The sequence below is a fragment of the Corvus cornix genome, chromosome 1A, assembly GCF_000738735.6.
Source record: "Corvus cornix cornix isolate S_Up_H32 chromosome 1A, ASM73873v5, whole genome shotgun sequence".
Taxonomy (NCBI): Eukaryota; Metazoa; Chordata; class Aves; order Passeriformes; family Corvidae; genus Corvus; species Corvus cornix.
Window position 1 is genome coordinate 12,911,237 of NC_047057.1, and position 18,638 is coordinate 12,929,874.

The window sequence follows — 18,638 nt, forward strand, 5'->3', positions numbered from 1 at the left end:
ACATCAATGTATCGTGTGTACTGACCAGTGGTCTCCTTCTACCTTATCCCATCCTTACCATTTTGTGTTAAATGTATTTTTTCTCTTTAGAACAGTGTTCAGAATGTAAGGTCTTCATTCCTTATTATTCATTCTTACTAAATTTACTTATTTGTTCTCCCCTCTCTAATTATGCAAGAACAATGACAAGGCATGCCAGAGACTGACACATACCCCAAGAGGTCTGGGATGGTGTCCAGAAAAATGACAGTCTAATTTATCGGATTCTTCAGCTCCATCCGCTTCTCCTTCATCACTGGACAATCTGCTCGTGATATCTCCTCCCATGGAAGGCAGTGGCAGTTCTGGTACATACCCACTGTGGTTTGAAGAACTGTTGCTGTTTATGCTATTTGCAGATGAAGGTCTAGAAGGAGAATATACATTTAAATCATCAGCAGTAAAAGGCTCTATAAACCTACCTGCTGGCATCAAGCATCAAAGCAAATGATGCCAGAAATTACCAATGTAAAGAAGGACAGTAAAAGACATTGAATAGCTGACATTAGGTCTTGTCAGAAATATATTGTGTGGTTGTCATCAAGTTAATGTTAGCAGAAGCACCCTTCTATTGCCTGAAATTTTAAATTTGTCATGAAGTTGGATTTCAGATCTTGAAAGAGGCAAAGTATATTTAAAACACAAATAAAAACCAGGTGTATAAAATCTTCTTACACGGAACCATTACTCAGCTACTTGATTAATCCCAAGGGTCCACTTATGAAATTATATTTCATACCAAAATCCTACTAAAATTAATGTACTAAATATAAGAGTGTTTAGCCGACACTCTCTACAGGTAGATTAGTGAGTGAAGGAACTGGGAGAACTCCTCACAGTGTGTAGGTTTTCTTTACCTTTGTCTAAAATGCAATAAAACAAATTAGGAATGTCTTTGCACCACAGGGTGTGATGGTGCCTTGCCTTTCAAAAGTAGTTTGAAAACAGATTAGATTAGGTTAGATTAGATTAGATTAGATTAGAAGTGGGGGTGGAAAAGGTTCTCAATTACAGTCTGTACAACCAAGACTCTGGTTGTATGGAGAGCTCTGAAGCTGGAGGAGATGTCCACACTGGGCAAATTCTGCAAATGACTATTACCACAGGCCTGGACCCTAGGGTGTATCACCGTGTCCCGCAGCCATAGGGTGGAGGAGGAGAGAAGATCCAGCAGGCAGGAACTGTGCAGCAAGATTGATTTATTTAATTATTTTACAAACTCTTTTATAGACTTTTTTCTTCATAGTCTAATTGGACAAAGGATCAGCCACCCCTTGGGGTGATTGGCTAAAATCCTAAAACATCCATTGTCAAAATATTTTTCTACTATACCACAAACAAGACTTTTCAAGGCTGCAGGTGGCTTGGTTGTTTACATACTCTGCTACCTCTTCTGTGAGAGAGAAAAGTCTCTCACAGACTTAGAAAATAGCAAGAAAATCCTTGCTAGCAGCGTTTTTGTATCTACAGATGATCTTCTTCCATCCCATGAGTTCCTGCTCTCAGGACAGAGCAGTCCCCCCCAGCCTGTGGACAGGAGCCCTCTCCTGACCTGCGCTGGGACTGCTCACGGATGGCGTGAGCACAGGACTAAGGCTGCAGCCGGGATGTGTGAGTGCCCCGCGGTGCCCCCGGCGGGCTGTGCCACCCGCAGCAGCAGAGCCGCAGGCCTGCTGGCCCCCACAGAGAGGCAGCAAGGCTGCCACAGCTGCTCTGAAACCAGGCAGGACAACCCAACAGAGGCACTGCAGCAGAAACAGAAATGCAGGCTGTACAAACACAACATAGGACTGCTAAAATCCTCCTCCTCGAGTACTACTACCTCTGTAATTTCTGCTGCTGACTCTCATGGAATTGCATTCCAGTTTTGCTACTTTGACTGTAACACCTACTAAACCCAATCTGTACCTTTCTGTCTGTGCTCCTCTCTATGAACGGCTGTGTAAGGTCACCTCTTTTACAAGAATTAGGCAGAGAAGCACAATTCATCGGTGGCTATTCTTTCATTGTCTTTTCACTCAAACCCTGCAAGGCCCACCTCTGTCACTGAAGGAATAAAACTTCATTAGGGCTTGGTGGCCACACAGAAAACATTGGAAACAGCTGTCTCTGTAAGATCTGAGACAGCAAATACAAGAAATATCTCTTTGAAATAGGGACTGTTGTGGTAGGAAAGTCCCAAAATGAGCACCCAATCCTGACCAAGGTTTCTGCAAGAAATGAATGATGAAAAAATGTAAATATGAACAAAGCCAACTAGTTTAGCTCTATGCACTCCAGCCAAAATTAGTACCAAAAAATCTCACAAATAAAGAAAACATATGGGAAGTTTTCCAAGGATAATCAGAATTCAGTAGCTCAAACGCCTCACACCGTTTTTTGCAAAAGGATGCCTTCAGAAGTTTTCATTGTCCTTCTGAAGATTGTTTTTGTCCTTTCTAAGAAAAATCTTCAAAACAAGGGAAGACATGCTATGGACGGTTTCATATCAATAGTTTTAAATCAACACTAAATTACACCTTTTTTTACAACAATTCCATTGATGCAATTAGCAAAGTATTTCTGGAGAAAAATTCTACATTAATGTGCAGAATTTTACTACTAATACCTATACTGATTCATGTAAATAGACTTTTCTTCTCAACTGTGACCGAATGACTTGAATATAAACTTTCCTAATTATTACCGACAATTTTAGCCAAAAAATGCAGTTAGTCTGAGATTCTGAGCCAAAGGTGCACACTATTCCTTTCCTCATTCCCAATCAGATCACAGGCTACCATGGACAGAGTTAGGTTAACATAAGCTAGCAGAAATTCTTATATTAGTATGTTTTATTGTGCAATAGGCTAAAGAAGTACCAAATGCTTATAAAACGAGTTGTAAGAAAGACTAAGAAATGTCTTACAGCACCTTCAGAATGCAACATTTCACACTGGAGAACTGCTTACCTTGGAAGTATAGAATTTGGTGGTCTAGATTTTGCAGGAGATGTTACTTTAGATTCTTGCCCAGAGTTCACTGAGGATCCTGACAGAGAGTCTTGTGCTGGTGTGGGCTGGCTCTGATAGCTTTCCCTTGCAGATGGTGGATGCTCTTTGTCTTTTGCGACTTCTTTTTCCCTGGATCGAGCTTTGTGTTCAGCTAGAAGGATGTCAAACTGTTTTTTACGGCCTGGAACTGCTCGTCGATGATTAAGTGAATGAGTCTAAAAATAGGGTGGTTAAAAAGCATTTGTGTGTGCATGACATTGTTTATGAGTCCTCTACACTTCTGATACACCAATACTCTAAAAGATAAAATCTACTTCAAACAACTTTAGCCACAGTTATGGAAATAAAGCTGCTATTCCACATTATCTTTGATAATTTATAGTCATTCTTAAGAAATGCCAACGTCAAGGCTAAAATTACTTTTTGCAACAATTTTTATATAATAGAGACTATTGACTTACCTTTTCCAAGATGGAAAATAGAATTCCAGTAATTTTAAGACATTAAGAAAATAATTGTAGCTTTTAACTTACAATGAAAAACTTATTTCATTGGATTGAAAAACATGAATACATTTTAAAGCAAATTTAGCTGATCATCTCTACTGACAGGCAGCACATACACATACAAATGTTCATTAGAAATGTCTCACATTGTAGCTACTTTTTGACACGGGAGTTATTACTATCACAAGGGCAGCCTCCAAGTAATTTATTATACAAAAATATGGTAATTTTTTTTTTACTAAAAACTGACTATACTTCAACATTGTTGCACAGATGAACCAAAGAAGGAGCATTTAAAATAATACTTGGGCTTCTAAATGAAACGTTAATGCTTTTTGCATCATAAAATGACAAGAAAAAAATCTTTTTAGAAATATCAGTGGAATAATGCAGATGCTCTGATTCAAATAAACAGAATTACACAAAAGAATTACCTGAAGACAGCGCCTGAATACCATACCCATTGTCTGTAAGACAGGAGCAGGTATGACCTCTCAAACTACTGTGGTAGGATTTAAACTATAACAAAGCATCTGATATGTTATCTTCTAAGAAAAATACCTTGCAGGTGAGCGATCTTGTGCAAGGTTTCTTTGTTTCAGGATCCAGTACTCCACAGTGTTTATTTGGGTCAAATTCTCTTTCTGTTTGATGAGAGAATGAGAAACGAGAAAAAAATAGATCATTACAGAAGTTTTAATCAGAGTAGCTTACAATTTTTGCCTGTTAGAACTTAATTTAATCAGGCTCAACCTGAACCACTGATCCCAACCCCAGCATCCCATAACAGTGCTATGTGCATCACTCATACAGTTGTGCATTTTTTTGTCCTTGCATGATTAAAGCCATTTAGAGCAGGATTTCAGCCAAAGACTTCATGAAAGTAAGTCTGATTACAGTGGAGTGGCCCAAACAAAGGACCAAGCCAAACCCCTGTGACTTCAGTTTCCTCTCTAACTCTGGCTGCCTCTGAGGCCATGAAATACAGCATTTGCAGATCTGGCTCCTGAGCTGGGCTAACACACAAATGGTATCACAAGTGCTTCAAACAACATTTCTCTGACATACTTACAAACTCTAGAAAACAACCCATGGTTGATTACTGGTGGCATTTTAAAATAAAATTTATCTAAATCTGTCCCCTAAATCTTTATAAAAATAACATGTATGTTAGTTTTTATTTCCCTAAGTGAAGGGAGGGATGGAATTTAAAGTTTGCAGAGATTATGAAAAAAGGCATTTACATGAGTTCTACTCATGATTAACATTAAAAGTGCATTAATATTTAATATGTTATGTTTGCATATTTAATTTCATTAATATTTTACTATTTCTATACCACAGATAGCATCACCTTCTTTAGGTTACGTTAATGTAATTTTACGGTTTGCACTAAGAGCTGTAACAAAACAATGGATATACACTTTTCATTTTACGCCATCAAAACTCTCTACCATTACCTTCATACACCTTGACAAATTATGGTGTAATTGGCAGACTGGTTTGCTTTTGTTTGATAAGGAAATATAAACTATTTGCCAAATCCTATTTTAACCATACAGTGGTGGTACATTCAGATATAATAAACATCCTGTACTCAAATACAACATTTAATCAGAGGATTTAAAAAATCTTTATAAACAAACAAATGGAAGCTAAGAGGGAGACAGTGATTCACAGCTGTGTTACAATGTTTTGACAGCATCACAGCAAGCAGAACAGCTGGAAGAAGAAAAGTAAGGACAAGTAGCTTATGTTAGACAGCAACTGTCCTCCAGAGTTCACAGTTACTAGCAGTTTTATGTATTCTGCTCTATAGACCTAAAATGCTTATGCAAACATTAAATGGTTACATTATTAACCTATTAGCAGAGCCATACAAAAAAATGAGCTTGGGAAAACCAGCTGGCACAGCTTTTTTGGTGAAATCTACAAAGGGACTAAAATATGTTATAGGCAGTTGTAGTTGGTTTGGCATTTACAACACAACAGAAACACAAAAGTAGCTGTGTATGACTTAATAGAATAACTATTTTTTTCGACTTAATAGATGAAAACACATGTTCATAAACTAAAGGAGTTAGTTACTCCTGGGATTTGAGTGTAAGATGTTTCTATTACAGTTTCCTGAATCAGCCACTGAAAATCTTCAATGCAAATTAAAAAAAACCACACTAAAGAGACAATATGGACTAATATGCCTTCAAATGAAAAGTTCTGAGGGCAATTATAAGGCTATGGAACACCAAGCAAGGACTGCTTTGGACCAACAGGGAAACATCAAAAATCAAAAGTACTCCAGATTGGTACTTGTCAGTAAGAGGCCCAACCAGAGGACTGATTATAGCAAAGCCAGTTATTAAGAAAACATATACAGATAAAATCAACATAAGGAATTATAAGAGGAAAGAGTAGAAGCCTCTGCCATTGACTGAACAACCAAATAACATGCTTTCCCTGAGAAACAGAAAATACTGAGCAAACAGGGAACCACTTCTCCTGGCTGAAGTGTGTGTGGCTGTTCCAGAGAATTCATGAACATCTAATTGCCAGCTACAGACATGCCTGGTTTGGGCACCACACTACATAAAACTTAACACCTTCTTATCAACACCAAAATGCAGCTTTTGGCTACTGTGTTAGGAAATGTGGAGTGTGGGAACCCCCAGATCCCTATGCACAGGCACAGCTTGAGAAAGCTGTTTCTCTGGAATGGATTCCACTTCTTCATGTTCAGTGGACAAAGTGAAGAGCATTTGTTATAACCTACCTAGAGAAGAGCAAGGGCCAAAACTGAGCTGTGACAAACCCCTGTTTTCAACATAACAGTTTTTCTTGGTGTAAGCTGGGCATCTGCATTCTTTAATGTCATCCCAAAGAGAACAAGAACTAAGGGAGATTTAGGAAAAAAAATAATTTTTTTGCAGTTTGCTACTAGGAAACACTGATCCACTTATGCTGGGCAGCTACAGACTGTCTTTTGTGGTTCCGCAAGCTGTTTCCTCTCTCTCAACAAGGACAGTGCTCCTGAAAAGAGGGCAGGTTCATTCATCACCCAAACAACCACAAGCTCTCAGCAAAGGAAAAAAAACAAACCTCAGTCACAGTCAGGGAAATGGTGTGAGAGAGAGTAGAGGTTGCTAAAAAGGGAAGGAAACAGATACAAACGGGCCAAAGTTATTATGGAGCTTCAAAAATTAACATCTGTACAGCTCCAGGGCAGTGGACTGAGGGAAACCTAAACCCCTTAGCTGCAGTTTCATCCTTTTCATGTGAAATGAGTGAAATTATGTGATCTCTCTAATAATCATCGCATTGACCTTCCAAGATCTTTTTCTCAGCCTTTGCACAGTCCTGTATAATAATGGAGAGGAATCCATCATAGTGACAAACAATCTACAGGCAATTCATCTCCAGTGCTCTCAGGACTTCTATGATTTGCATCATCCCTAAATTACTGTGTTGCTGCATCAATACTCAAGGCAATGGTAGCAAGACTGAACAGATCACAAATCTGATCATGACAGAGGAGCAGTAAAAAAAGGTCTCAGTTCCCTAGCCTGGAAGACACTGCAATTCAGAGCTTAGACTCAACTCCCCAGAAAAAGCCAGCAAGCTGAAGGAATGCCCTACAGAATTGATTCTCCTTTATGAATGCATTTCTGCAAGCACTTGCGCAAAAATGTACAAGTATCACCTGCAGCCCTGCAGTGGTAAGTGGTGACATGAGGAAAACCACTAACAGTTTCAATTTCTCAAGGAGGAATTCTGAATTGATTAGCTAAATTAAGCATCTAAACCATTACAGGACATAAGAGGTTAAAAGGAAGCAATACTCTAAATTAACTGTAAAATAAAGAGAGTTTTTATTAATAATAATATAGAATAATATACTGGATCTTAAAAAGTGAAATGTAAGGGTTAAAGTCTAATCTTAAGCTACTTTCTTGTAACAATTTTCATTTCGTGAAAAGCTATAAATGAACAACAGTACTGTTTTCCTATATGCCACCTTAACTAGTTAAGAAAGCAATCAGTGTACTGAATCCTTTCAGGCAATGGCATTGTTCCATGCCCCACACAGCCCTAGCAAACACCTCACACTGGTCTGAAATCCAGCCAGGGTAGCAGTACCATAGGCTAACTGCCAAATTTGAGAAAATGAAAAAAATAAACCTGATATTCGGGCAAAAAATAGGACACACTCATTAACTGGAAATGAAAGCATTTATCTTGTGCAACTTATACTGGTTCATAACTAGTGCACATTTAGAAATCATGTGAACTAACTTTGTGCCAAAGTGACGATCTAATGTGGATCATGCTGCCATTAACAAAATTAGCCTTTCAGTACACACAAGAAGTTCCTGCCCGAGTCACAAAGTACTGCCAGCTGATGAATAGACCCTGCACAGCTTCTGCAGCCGTAAACTTGAGTCAGTTATTTTTGCTTTTAAAAAACATAAAATAAAATCCCTCAAAACACTTTGTTTCCTTTCATTCCTTTCAGAGCAAAAACCTGTTTGCAGCTTTCGGGGGCAAATTCTCTCCTCACTGCCAAGCAGCTGGCATGGGTCACCTCTGGGGAACTCCACAGAAAATAATTCTTCCTCCCAGTGGATGGCAACCTTTCTAATGGAGACTCTGCCCTCCAACAGTGTGGCATTCTGTGCTTTGGTGGCAGGTTGAGACAGGGACCTGCATCCTCAAAACTACCCTGCCTAAGGCCATCCAGGGAATTTCCCATTTAATGCCATTTCCTCAACTCCACTGTCCTGTCTTCCTGAGAAAGATCAAGATCTTCATGCTAGAAACATTGCCACTCATATGTGAGTTGCAGGGGGAGAGGGGTGAAGGGAAATTATGACTTTTAAAACTTCCCCAGCATTTCCTGTATCTCCTTAAGAATTTTCTTGTATCTAAAACCAAAAAAAAAAAAGATTATTTAAAAAATCATGTCTTGGAGGATAAACCAATGTCTTATACCTGTTCAACTGTTCAACTTGATCATGACCAAACCAAAATCCCCCAACCAAGGCACATTTTCTTTTGTTGTAAACAGAACCAAATCCCATAATGGCTTGAAGAAGTCTACTGCCCTTGTGTTTTAATGAATTTACTTCCTTAAAAATTTGTATTTGGCCTGTTTACCAGTAATTTCAAGCTAAACAGAATGCGTACTTTGAAAATACTTTACACATGCTAAGAGTGTGAAAGCTTCCATTTTCATACATGCAAACCGGCATCTTACAGCAAAAAAACCCAACCAAACCCAGAATTTTATTAGCTGCATTTTGAGCTATAGAAGCATTAACAAAGAAAGACAGACTACCACAAAAGGTGAACTACAACATCACTCACCTGAAAGTCTTTTGTAAGGCTTGTTACTGCTTTTTGTGCCATTTTGATGTTTCTTGTCTATTGATGGAGCTACAATTCCTTTGCCGTTCAGAATCTTTTCTGGCGATGGTGGCACTGACTTGGATGTCAAACCAGATTTAACCAAAGTTGGAGCAGTTATGCTGGATGAAGAAGCTGAGGAGGAGGTGATGGTGGTAGTGGTTGCAGAATTCATTTTAACATTGGCACCATCTGCCTTCACTAGGTTAGGAATTTTCTCTAGACTGACTACTGGAACAGGAACGCTGCAAGATCAAAGAAAAATATTCAAGTGGTATTTTCCGTATCAAATATTTACAGTTACTTAATCCCCTTCCACAGACACAAAAATTTTGATGCAAGTGACATAGTGTGTTAAGACCAGGCTAAAATTAAATACTTGGTACCAGTATTGACTATTTTTGTTCAATCAGGTGTTTACAAAGTCAGGCATCTGTAAATCCTGGCAATGTAGAGAATTATGAAAATGAACCTTTGTATTTTCTTTAAGATCCAATCCCCTACTATTCATAAGCAAAATCAGTATTCGGTACTAAGCAAAAGATAGCCCTTACAAATATGGTCTCATGCCTTTAACACAAGCACATACCAGATATGTGTATGGTGTACTAAACTCACCATGATAATGAAGCAGTTTGCTAATAATATTTTTAAACAAACACAAAAATAGTTAATTTGCTCAGAGATTCTAAGCACAGAAATCTTCACAGCTGACCCTTTAAAAGTATTAAAATCTCTGATGACTTGAGCATTACTACAGTGTATTTTAATAAAATCTTAGAGACTTAAAAATAAAAATTCTCAATATAATTATTAAGTTGTAATTATTATAAATTAGTTGGCTCTTTTCAGAGTAAAGTTTGCAGTAACTAACTTCCTCTAACTTAACTACCACCACTGCATATTTGTGACACTAACAAATGCTACCGTCTCAATTTGGCAGCAAAAAAGATTGAGACAAGTGATTTTCAACAAGTCGCAATGGCATTTTAACATTTCTGGGTTCTATCTGCATGGCAATTGCATGAAGAAATATCCAATGATAGCTTTTTATCTACTCAACAGCTCCAAAACTGGATGTCTTGTGAATACCAGTGAATGTATAAATTATATACCCCTCCCTACTGAAACAAACCCAAATAAAAAATATTACATAATACATGTATGGTTAGGGACTTCTCCCCATTCACAACTCACACATAATTTCAGTCTTTTGTGTCTGAAAAATGGCACCTTTGCTGCGCCTTTCTACAAAAGGAATGTTTAACAGGTGTGGAGTTTTCATAATCAGAAAAAGATGACTTTGAGATGGCATTCTCCATAGGACACACTTTGGAAACATCAAGCAGGGTCCAAAATAACTCAAGTCTTGACTTTCCTGGGCTCCTACAAACCTCTGTTTCTCTGTAGCTGCTGAAGATGATAAACCTTATTCTAAGGGTATTTTAGCATAGGAAAATGTACAAATTTTGATAGAAACAGTAAGTATACACAACTACAAAGAAGATTCAGACACCAAGACATTTTCTGGAGGTGGAATTAAATTATATAAAACTTCTATCACCTGTGATACCATAAACATAGCAGTCAGTTACTCAGATATAGAGGCAGTAAAGTGTAGAGCAGTGGCCAGTAACTAAGCGAAAAATGTACCTTGCTCACAAAATCAGAACTGCGTTAAGTATTTCATTGAATGCAAACATGTAGCTATGAAAGGGAGGATTTGATCCTCTCCTTTTTTAAACTGCTTTGAATTTATTAAGTTAAATGGCAGGCAAAAATTGTAACATCTCAGCATAGGAATTATTGGTTTTGTCTTTAAACAGATGGCAATTACATTTTCTGAAAATAGGAGAATTTTATTCTAAATTAAGTAGTTCTACTATACATAAACTATACAAAAACATATGAACAAACGCTCATGCCCAGTTTCTAAGATCAATCTTAATTCAAAATGCTGATACACAATGAAAAAATCAAGTGTATTATCTGGTCTAGTAGTGAAATAGGGTTAATAAAAACGAACAGGGTTTCTCTGTTTTGCAGTGTTCAGAATCTCAAATTATAGGGCATGTATGGATGGATTACTGTGATAATGAAAAATGCCCAGGGGAGTGAACCTTTTTGCTTCATTTTGTTACAGATCAACAAGTCAACCTTCATTATGCATTTCATTGTAGTGTAGAAGAAAATAGAAAAACACTCCAGTACTTGTGGACACACACATTCTATAGGACTCCTGGCACTCTATAGTAAATTATTTATGATTTCAGAAGCTACAGATGATAATTTCTATCTCTCTTTTGCTGCATTCAGCAGTGATGGTTTCTAGTTTAATCTTAGCATAAAACATAAAGATGAATTTAAAACCAAATGGCAAATTGGAAGGTGCACAGGACCAGTGACTATAGTCAACTACTAAGGTCTAAAAAAGTAAACAAATCACCAATGTTTGTATCTATATCTGATGGTTAGAAAGAATTCTTTTCCCAAGCAAAGTTTTTTTCAGTAAAAATTGAGGATTCATTTTAAAAGTTTGTTAGAAAAATAAAAATCAGGTTTTTAGTCTTATTTACTACATTTAAAAAGGTATTTTTGAACAAAAAGCTTGTTTAGATGTTTTTAAAGACAGCTGTTGAAAGGGAAAATTAGAAAAACAACATGCAACAAACATAAAAAGTGAGGAAAAAAATCTGTATTCACTACAGACAAGTTTACTTTTTTTGACAAAAGAAACTCTAATAAGAATAGCAGTATCTACCTAAAAGACAATGAAACAGTTACCACCAAAGCAAACATATCAGAAACATTCCTTATTTCTTCTGTACTAAGAAGGAAATAGGATACCTCCCTCCAGTCAGATAAAAATGCTTTTTGATTCTTTCAGTAAATGCAAAGTGCCAGCCGAAAAATAATGATTGCTTTTTTTCTTTTTACATAAGGGAATCTGCATAATGTGGCCATGGGTTCCAAAAGAATTGGAGAGATATTGGGTCTCAGCATATTAATTTCTTATTGAATCTTGGAATCTTGGAGAAGGTAGCTGAGTGCTGTTCTTGCATCCATGCTGAAAACCCACACTGAAGTGTCTCGGAAGAAATAATGGAAAAGCTAATAAAAATAAACCGATAAACAATAAGTTGACATGGTTTTGCTGAGAATCACATCCTGGCAAAGAAATATGGTTTCACTTTTTGATGAGATTACCAATTTAGCTGACAAACATAACTATGAAAATGTTCCAGTTTTTAAAAGGCATTATAAAACACAAATAAGAACAATTTAAGAAGAACAAATTCAAACCTAGTTTTTCTGACATTTATGATTCATTACTAGCGGCATTTTTAGCCATCATTACCAAGTTTGACATGAATGAAAACTTCAGCGGGCTTGAGAAATATAGATAAGATTACTGGTGATAACATTTGCTGATGGAATCAGGATTGAGGGGAATTAAATAATGAAGAGACAGTTATAAAAAGCAGTATGGAGTATTTGGTAAAGTTCATTAACTCAAAGAGACATTTTAATACAATGGAATGTAAAGTTACACATGAAGTAACAAGCTGCTCAGTCTGCAGCGAAATACAGGGAAACAACACACTGGAAAATAGTGACAAAAATACTTAGTGGTCACAGTGAATAAGCAATATGAGGTTTTATTGTATTGTTGTACTTAAAAAAGGGATATGGGAGGTAAGAAATAGTTTTCCCACATCCCTGTTTATACTGATATTGGAATATGGCTTCCAGTGTTGCTGACCAGTGGTACAATGCCAATGTTGATGAATTAGAAGGGAACCAGAAAAAGGCTCAAAAATGAGGGCTACACAAAGTGCATGATCATGACAGGCTTTAGAAGCTCATTCTCTTTTTCAAATAAGGTAACATTTCCCTCTGTTTTTTCATGCTTTGTCAGGCAGTTGGACTAAATGATCATTGAAGGTCCCTTTCAGCAAGCAAGAAAAATTATTGTAGTATGTCACAACACTTCTCATACCTGCAGCTCCTTTTACTTCCTTTCTCCTGGCCTTTAAAAATTATTTCTCCTTCCTGTTATGCAATTTTTCAGGGTTTATGTTTTGATCATTTGTTTTAATTCTAAAAGCTCAGCCTCTAGTTCAACTCTTCAAATTTGTGAGAAAAGAAATTCACAAACATTGAAAAACATAAAACATTGCTCTATTTTGCATTGCTGGGATTGCTTCTACAATGTACAAAGTGTTTGTGATTTAATGTCAGATTAAATGGTCCAAGTTAACTCTGCTGAGTTTTGCTTCCATGCTGCAGTAGGAATATCCTTAAATCATGACTATCTTCTCTTTCTCAGTCTCAGTATGAAAAATGGTATTTTTTAACACAAAGAAATAAAGACCAAGAGATAATTAAGAAATACTTTGAGAAGTGACAATATAAATTTTAAAGGATTGCCCACAGGGTATACCTTTGGGATCCTTTTTCTGTTTACAGAAAGAGTCAGTTTTTTCTGTGTTGATGAAAACCACATCATTTCCATCTCATTTTTTTCATTTTCAGAACTTCTGGCAGGCTAAACTTTGTGGAGGGTGGCCAAGGAGACCTGCTTCACCTGGTATCTCAGGGCTAGCTTGCTTCAACACTTTACTCTAATTTTATATTGCCTTAGGATTACGGATAGGTGGAAATGAACATCCTGTAGCATCACAGCACCTAAATCCTCCATGGCAGCACCCAGAAGCGTGCTAGGGCACAACAAGCGAAGCAGCATCCTTCAGGCAGGTCAGCAATGAGGAAGAGAGCTCCTGGCTGCAGGAGTGCTTTTTATAAAGGGTAAGCATCTGAGCTATGTTTACTAATTATGATCATTTGTTCATTATTATTGTTACTACTACTAATTATTTTTCTCCCCATTTTCTACCCTTCTGCTATACCCTTACCACCCTGACTGCAAACTACAAAAAATGATGGTTTGCATTTATCTTGTGCACAGTGCAGTGGTGCTCCAGCTCTGCTCCATCTTTAAGCACTGCTGTATTAATAGCAACGATGGTAGAGATACAGGGGAAAAAATCAGAACTGACAGATATTTCTGGATGATGTATTCACAGTAATACTTTATATTCCAACTACAATAAGGGAAGTATTAAAACAGCAGCTAAAAAATGAAACAGTTCCAGATCTCTTTTATCTGATCATCCCAATCACGATTTTTAAAGCATCAGCCATGGAGCAACCTGAATCCTTGTAGCACATCTTAGAACAACACAGGACATGAACAAGAGAAAGAGTTACTTGGTCAATGGCTAAGATGGTGCCTCAACCAAAACTATAACAAATTTAACAACAGAAGCTGGATCTATATGAAGGCAGGCACAGCAACAGATAGATCTACCGGGCTTTGCTGTTGCAGAGGCCATTCCGAAAATTCTAATTGCAACAACTAAAATTTAAAGGAGATGCTGTACGAAAGAATCAGGGAAACCTAACAAAGGTTGTTCCAGGTCTGAAAAGCAATCATTAAAGTGATATAATTCCTGAAATAAGCTAATTTGACAATTGTCTGGAAGAACCTATGTCAAATAAATGCTTGGTATGAGATTACAATGTAACAGACAAAAGCATTGAAGAACTGGAAGCTTCTGAGGATGATAAACCACAACACACTTGGATACACCATGAATACTATTTGCATTTTTGAGACAAATGTTTCTGTGTCAATTGAGAATTTCTTTCTAAAAGATAAGACAGGAAATTCTATGGCTTGTACAGGCAGCTGAATGGAAGACAGAATCTTAAAAAATAATAAATTTCATTAATAATTTCACCTTAAATCAGATCCGCTGAATATTTGCTAAGATTCTAAATAAATATTATAATCCTCTGGAATTGGAACAAACACTTTCTTCTGTAACAGCTGTCAGCTCTCTATAACCTGTGATAATTATCAGACAGATTTTATTCTTTAACAAGCCGTGTAATCTAAGGCACTTCACACTATATTTTGCAAGACAATTTCATTGATCTTCACTTCAGATTGTTTGTGATTTGCTATGTGGTAATTACAGTATCTTTAACTACTACATGCCTCATTTTTCCCCAAAAACAAACCAAAACTGCAGTACTATCTCCCAGCAGGGCTGCAAGAATTAGGCAATTCTTGGGTACAACTACTGTCATATTCATTGCCAAACAAGCAACAGAGCAATACAACACTTTTAAATGGTTAAATCTACCTTGTTAATCATCAGTAAATATTTAGGATGTTCCCAGTAGAGGGAAAAGGGATTGGTGGAAATGCTCAATTATTTTGTTCCCTTCCAGCTTTTACTGACTGCCAGAATGCCATCTGTTGCCAGAACGGAAGATATTGTTTATAGATTCAGTTAGTCTGCTGAAATGTGGATATGTAAGTTGCTGTCTGTAACAGGAGGAGAAATAGGTTTATAGTCAATACTGTTAATACTCTGAAGTTCTTTCTGATTTTCTTTTAATTAGACTTATAAAAGAATCCTCTTTTATAAAATTTATTAAATTGTATAAAATTCCCCTCCAACATTCAGAAAAAAAGTCACTATTCAGTCAATAATATTTGGTTTCAAGTAGTAAATGAGGCACTTACAGATGAGACAGAGGCTATTCTGCTATTCTAGTTAATGTGTGAGTGCATAGTCTAAACAATCAGATTTTCTATTTTCAGAATTTTATACCATAATTTCCCACAATGCTCATCATGCTTAAAAAGATGGTGGGTTCAGATTTATAGGAAGAATATATTTTGATCAAGTTTGTTCCAGTGCAAGGTAAATTCTACAGCTAGGCAGAGGCTGTTGTCTTTGAAATCATGCCAACTTGTGTACGTATCAGGCAGAAAGCATGAGCCATTCCTTTAACATAATTTGAGTTTATTCTTTGTCTCATGAGTGAATGGTTTGCATTAAATGGTTTACTGTTTTAAGGCAGTTGTGTCCAGAAACGCTACCTTAAATCATGACCCTCTTATGCTAGATATGACATATAAAAGGGAAGGATCTGTATAAAGTAAGTAGATAAATCTTAAGAAAAAGGAAGTCTCACTATCTCAAATTTACAGACAGAGAACTGAAGCTGAAGAGACCAAGGCATAACAGAACCAGGAACTCAACCCAGATCTCAAGTCACCAACCTAATGGCCTAATCTCAAAGCATCTTTCCTGTAGATAATAAAGACAAAACGGTTTCTTAAGGGATAAAATAGTGACCCAGTTCTGCTGTCATTTATATTTTTGCAACTCTGCTGCTATCATCACAGTCACGGGAGGATGGGCACGGCAGTCTCGGAGCCTGTATGTGTATATATATCACAGTACATGATGTAAGACACCCCAAAATAGTGATTTTTGCAGCCAGAATTTTCTTGTCATAAGGCACCAAACATTATCAAAATACAGAATGAACTCCAACAGCAGCTGCTATTGACGATAATTGACTATAACCAGTAAGTTTTCATGAACATCAATTAAGCCAACATTAAGAACTCAGCAAAAATTATCCTGTTAAACTGTTTAAAAGCATCAGTTCTAAGGGCTGATAGTGTAATGGAAGATGGACCTTAAAGATAGCAAACTGGGTCAACACCTCACTTGCTATATGCATCTTACAAAAACGCATTTGATGGAACATTGAAAAAGTAATCCAGTCCTTCTTGCTCTTCCTAGATATAATTTTTTTCTTCATTTAAAAATATCCCAGTTTCCTCCCTTAGAAGTACAGAGGCTTAAAATGTAAACTCAGGTAAAATGAGAATATGGATTTTTTTGATGATTCTGATATATACATAGAGATACTTTGAACACCAACATCTTTGGCAACTATTATTTTGGTACTTACCATGGTTTATCCCGTGACACTTTTGAAGGAAAGACTGTGTGCTGTTTGCTACTGGAGGTAAGTAGATTGTCTTTGGGCGTTTTGAATGGCTTTGAGTTGCTGCCGACAGGGTTATGGCCGCTGATACAGGATTTCGGTTTCATCTGTACTAGGGATGTCCTGGAATTACAGGCTGGAGAAGCTGGAGAAGGGGAAGGTTTACACATTGAACCGTGTCTTCGTTCTGTAACAGAAAATGAATCAATTTTACAACATGTCATAGGCTAAAATTAAAAATATAAGTCAGGAAAGAGGAAATTGTTCTTCTCTATGCTAGTTACAATGATTTTCATCACTCCAAAGAACACCAGTTCATTACTGTTGTGAATGTAATCAAGCCAAATGATAATTAGAGAAAATCAGTTCCATGAAGTGCTCTGAAAAAAGTGTAAAAAATAGTAAAATAAATGGCAATAATCTACCAGAAAATCTGTGTGAGGTGCACTTGGTGTCCCAGCTCCTTCATGCCAAGAAGAAAGAAGAGTATGTAACAGCTAAGACAACTCAGTAAAATGCTCTGTGACAGACATGAGATTGCTCCTATAATGGTTCAAGATGAATTCATGTGACCTGGTTATTGGGCAGTTTTCTTTATGACTATCTTGTTCCAATTTTAATGAGAAACTATAAGGAAAACAACAGGAAGACTGAAAAGTAGCAAAAGGTCTACTGTTCCCGGCCCTTCCAGAGAGGTGGGCTCTGCCTTGTTCACTTGGTTATCTCCAAGCACCATTCAAGGTAAAAGGGTTTTTTTCCCACACACAGCAAATGGCACGTGCAAAAAAAACCCCAGGAAGTTTATGTCTCAGTAACAAACGCGGCATCCGGAGGTCAGCACTGCTCTCGCTCACACCAGAGCAAGCACTGCAAAAAAGCAAGGCCTGGGTGACCCCACACAAGACAGACAGGCCTCAGCGAAATTGGTTTGGTTTGGTTGGTATTATTATTTTTTAAAATATAAATGTCTTATCATTCATATTGTTAAGTAGAAAGACTGTTTTGGCCATTCTTTACAAATCATATCTTTCTCCAGAGTAGAAGTGCCAATGCTTGGCCAACCGGCTGCATCAGTGTGCAGCAAGCAACAGGCTTGTGCTGAGAACTTCAACACAACTACAAAATACTACAAGAAACAGGAGCTGACTTTTGCTATAAGATTTTTGAGGGGTTCTATAGGTCTTGAACAGTCCTGTCAGCCCTATTTGTGAAGCACCCTTTCCCCAGCCTGCTGACCCTGCAGCGAGCCAGTCCTGGTGCTCCCTAGCCAAAGGCAGCAGCGGGCAGCATAGACGGGCTGGGGGAAGAGGAATTTTCCAGTCAGCAGGGCCTGGCTCTTTGGCACTGACTCCAGCTTGCTGGTGCCCAAACACCAAGAGCCTCCATAGCAGGCATCAGCCAGGTACCCCCACAACCAACACGGTAACCAAATGCAGCAAGCGGAATGAAATCGTAGACCGAGAACTTCAGACAAGCTGGAGTCTCTCGTTCAACATGCAGCCATTTTTCCTTGTCTAAAGCCTTCAGCACTTGAAGAATCCAAGTGGGTGCGCTACTCTTTGAGCTTGAACAGCATCACCCAGTCAGCCAAGAGCAGGTTAAGGAAGCACCAGTGACCTGCTAATACATGGGAAGGTTTTGTATTTGCATCACCAACCCTGCACTTGCAAGTTTGATATTTCAAGGACAACTAAGAAAAATTTTCCCACAGAGAATGAAAACACGACAATATGTCTGGTATCCTCACAAGTAAAAACTTGCCAGTAGCAGAAGGATTCATCCATGATTAACTTGCAATAGGCAAATACCTCAAGAACAA

General features: G+C 37.5%; 1 protein-coding gene across 8 annotated transcripts in view; it reads right to left on the reverse strand.

Moving 5' to 3' along the window:
- Positions 1-18,638, reverse strand: part of ATXN7L1 (ataxin 7 like 1) — a 113,193-nt gene that overhangs the window by 15,364 nt on the left and 79,191 nt on the right. For all 8 annotated transcript variants that reach the window (XR_005604485.1, XM_039570982.1, XM_039570984.1 and 5 more), the window contains 5 exons: positions 16,784-17,006; positions 8,900-9,183; positions 4,100-4,182; positions 2,991-3,247; positions 214-406 (listed from right to left, as the gene is read on the reverse strand). Coding sequence is in view for 7 of the 8 variants with exons in the window: in XM_039570982.1 (XP_039426916.1) it covers positions 214-406; positions 2,991-3,247; positions 4,100-4,182; positions 8,900-9,183; positions 16,784-17,006 (1,040 nt within the window). In the remaining variant the exon portion in view is untranslated. The remainder of the gene's footprint in view (positions 1-213; positions 407-2,990; positions 3,248-4,099; positions 4,183-8,899; positions 9,184-16,783; positions 17,007-18,638) is intronic.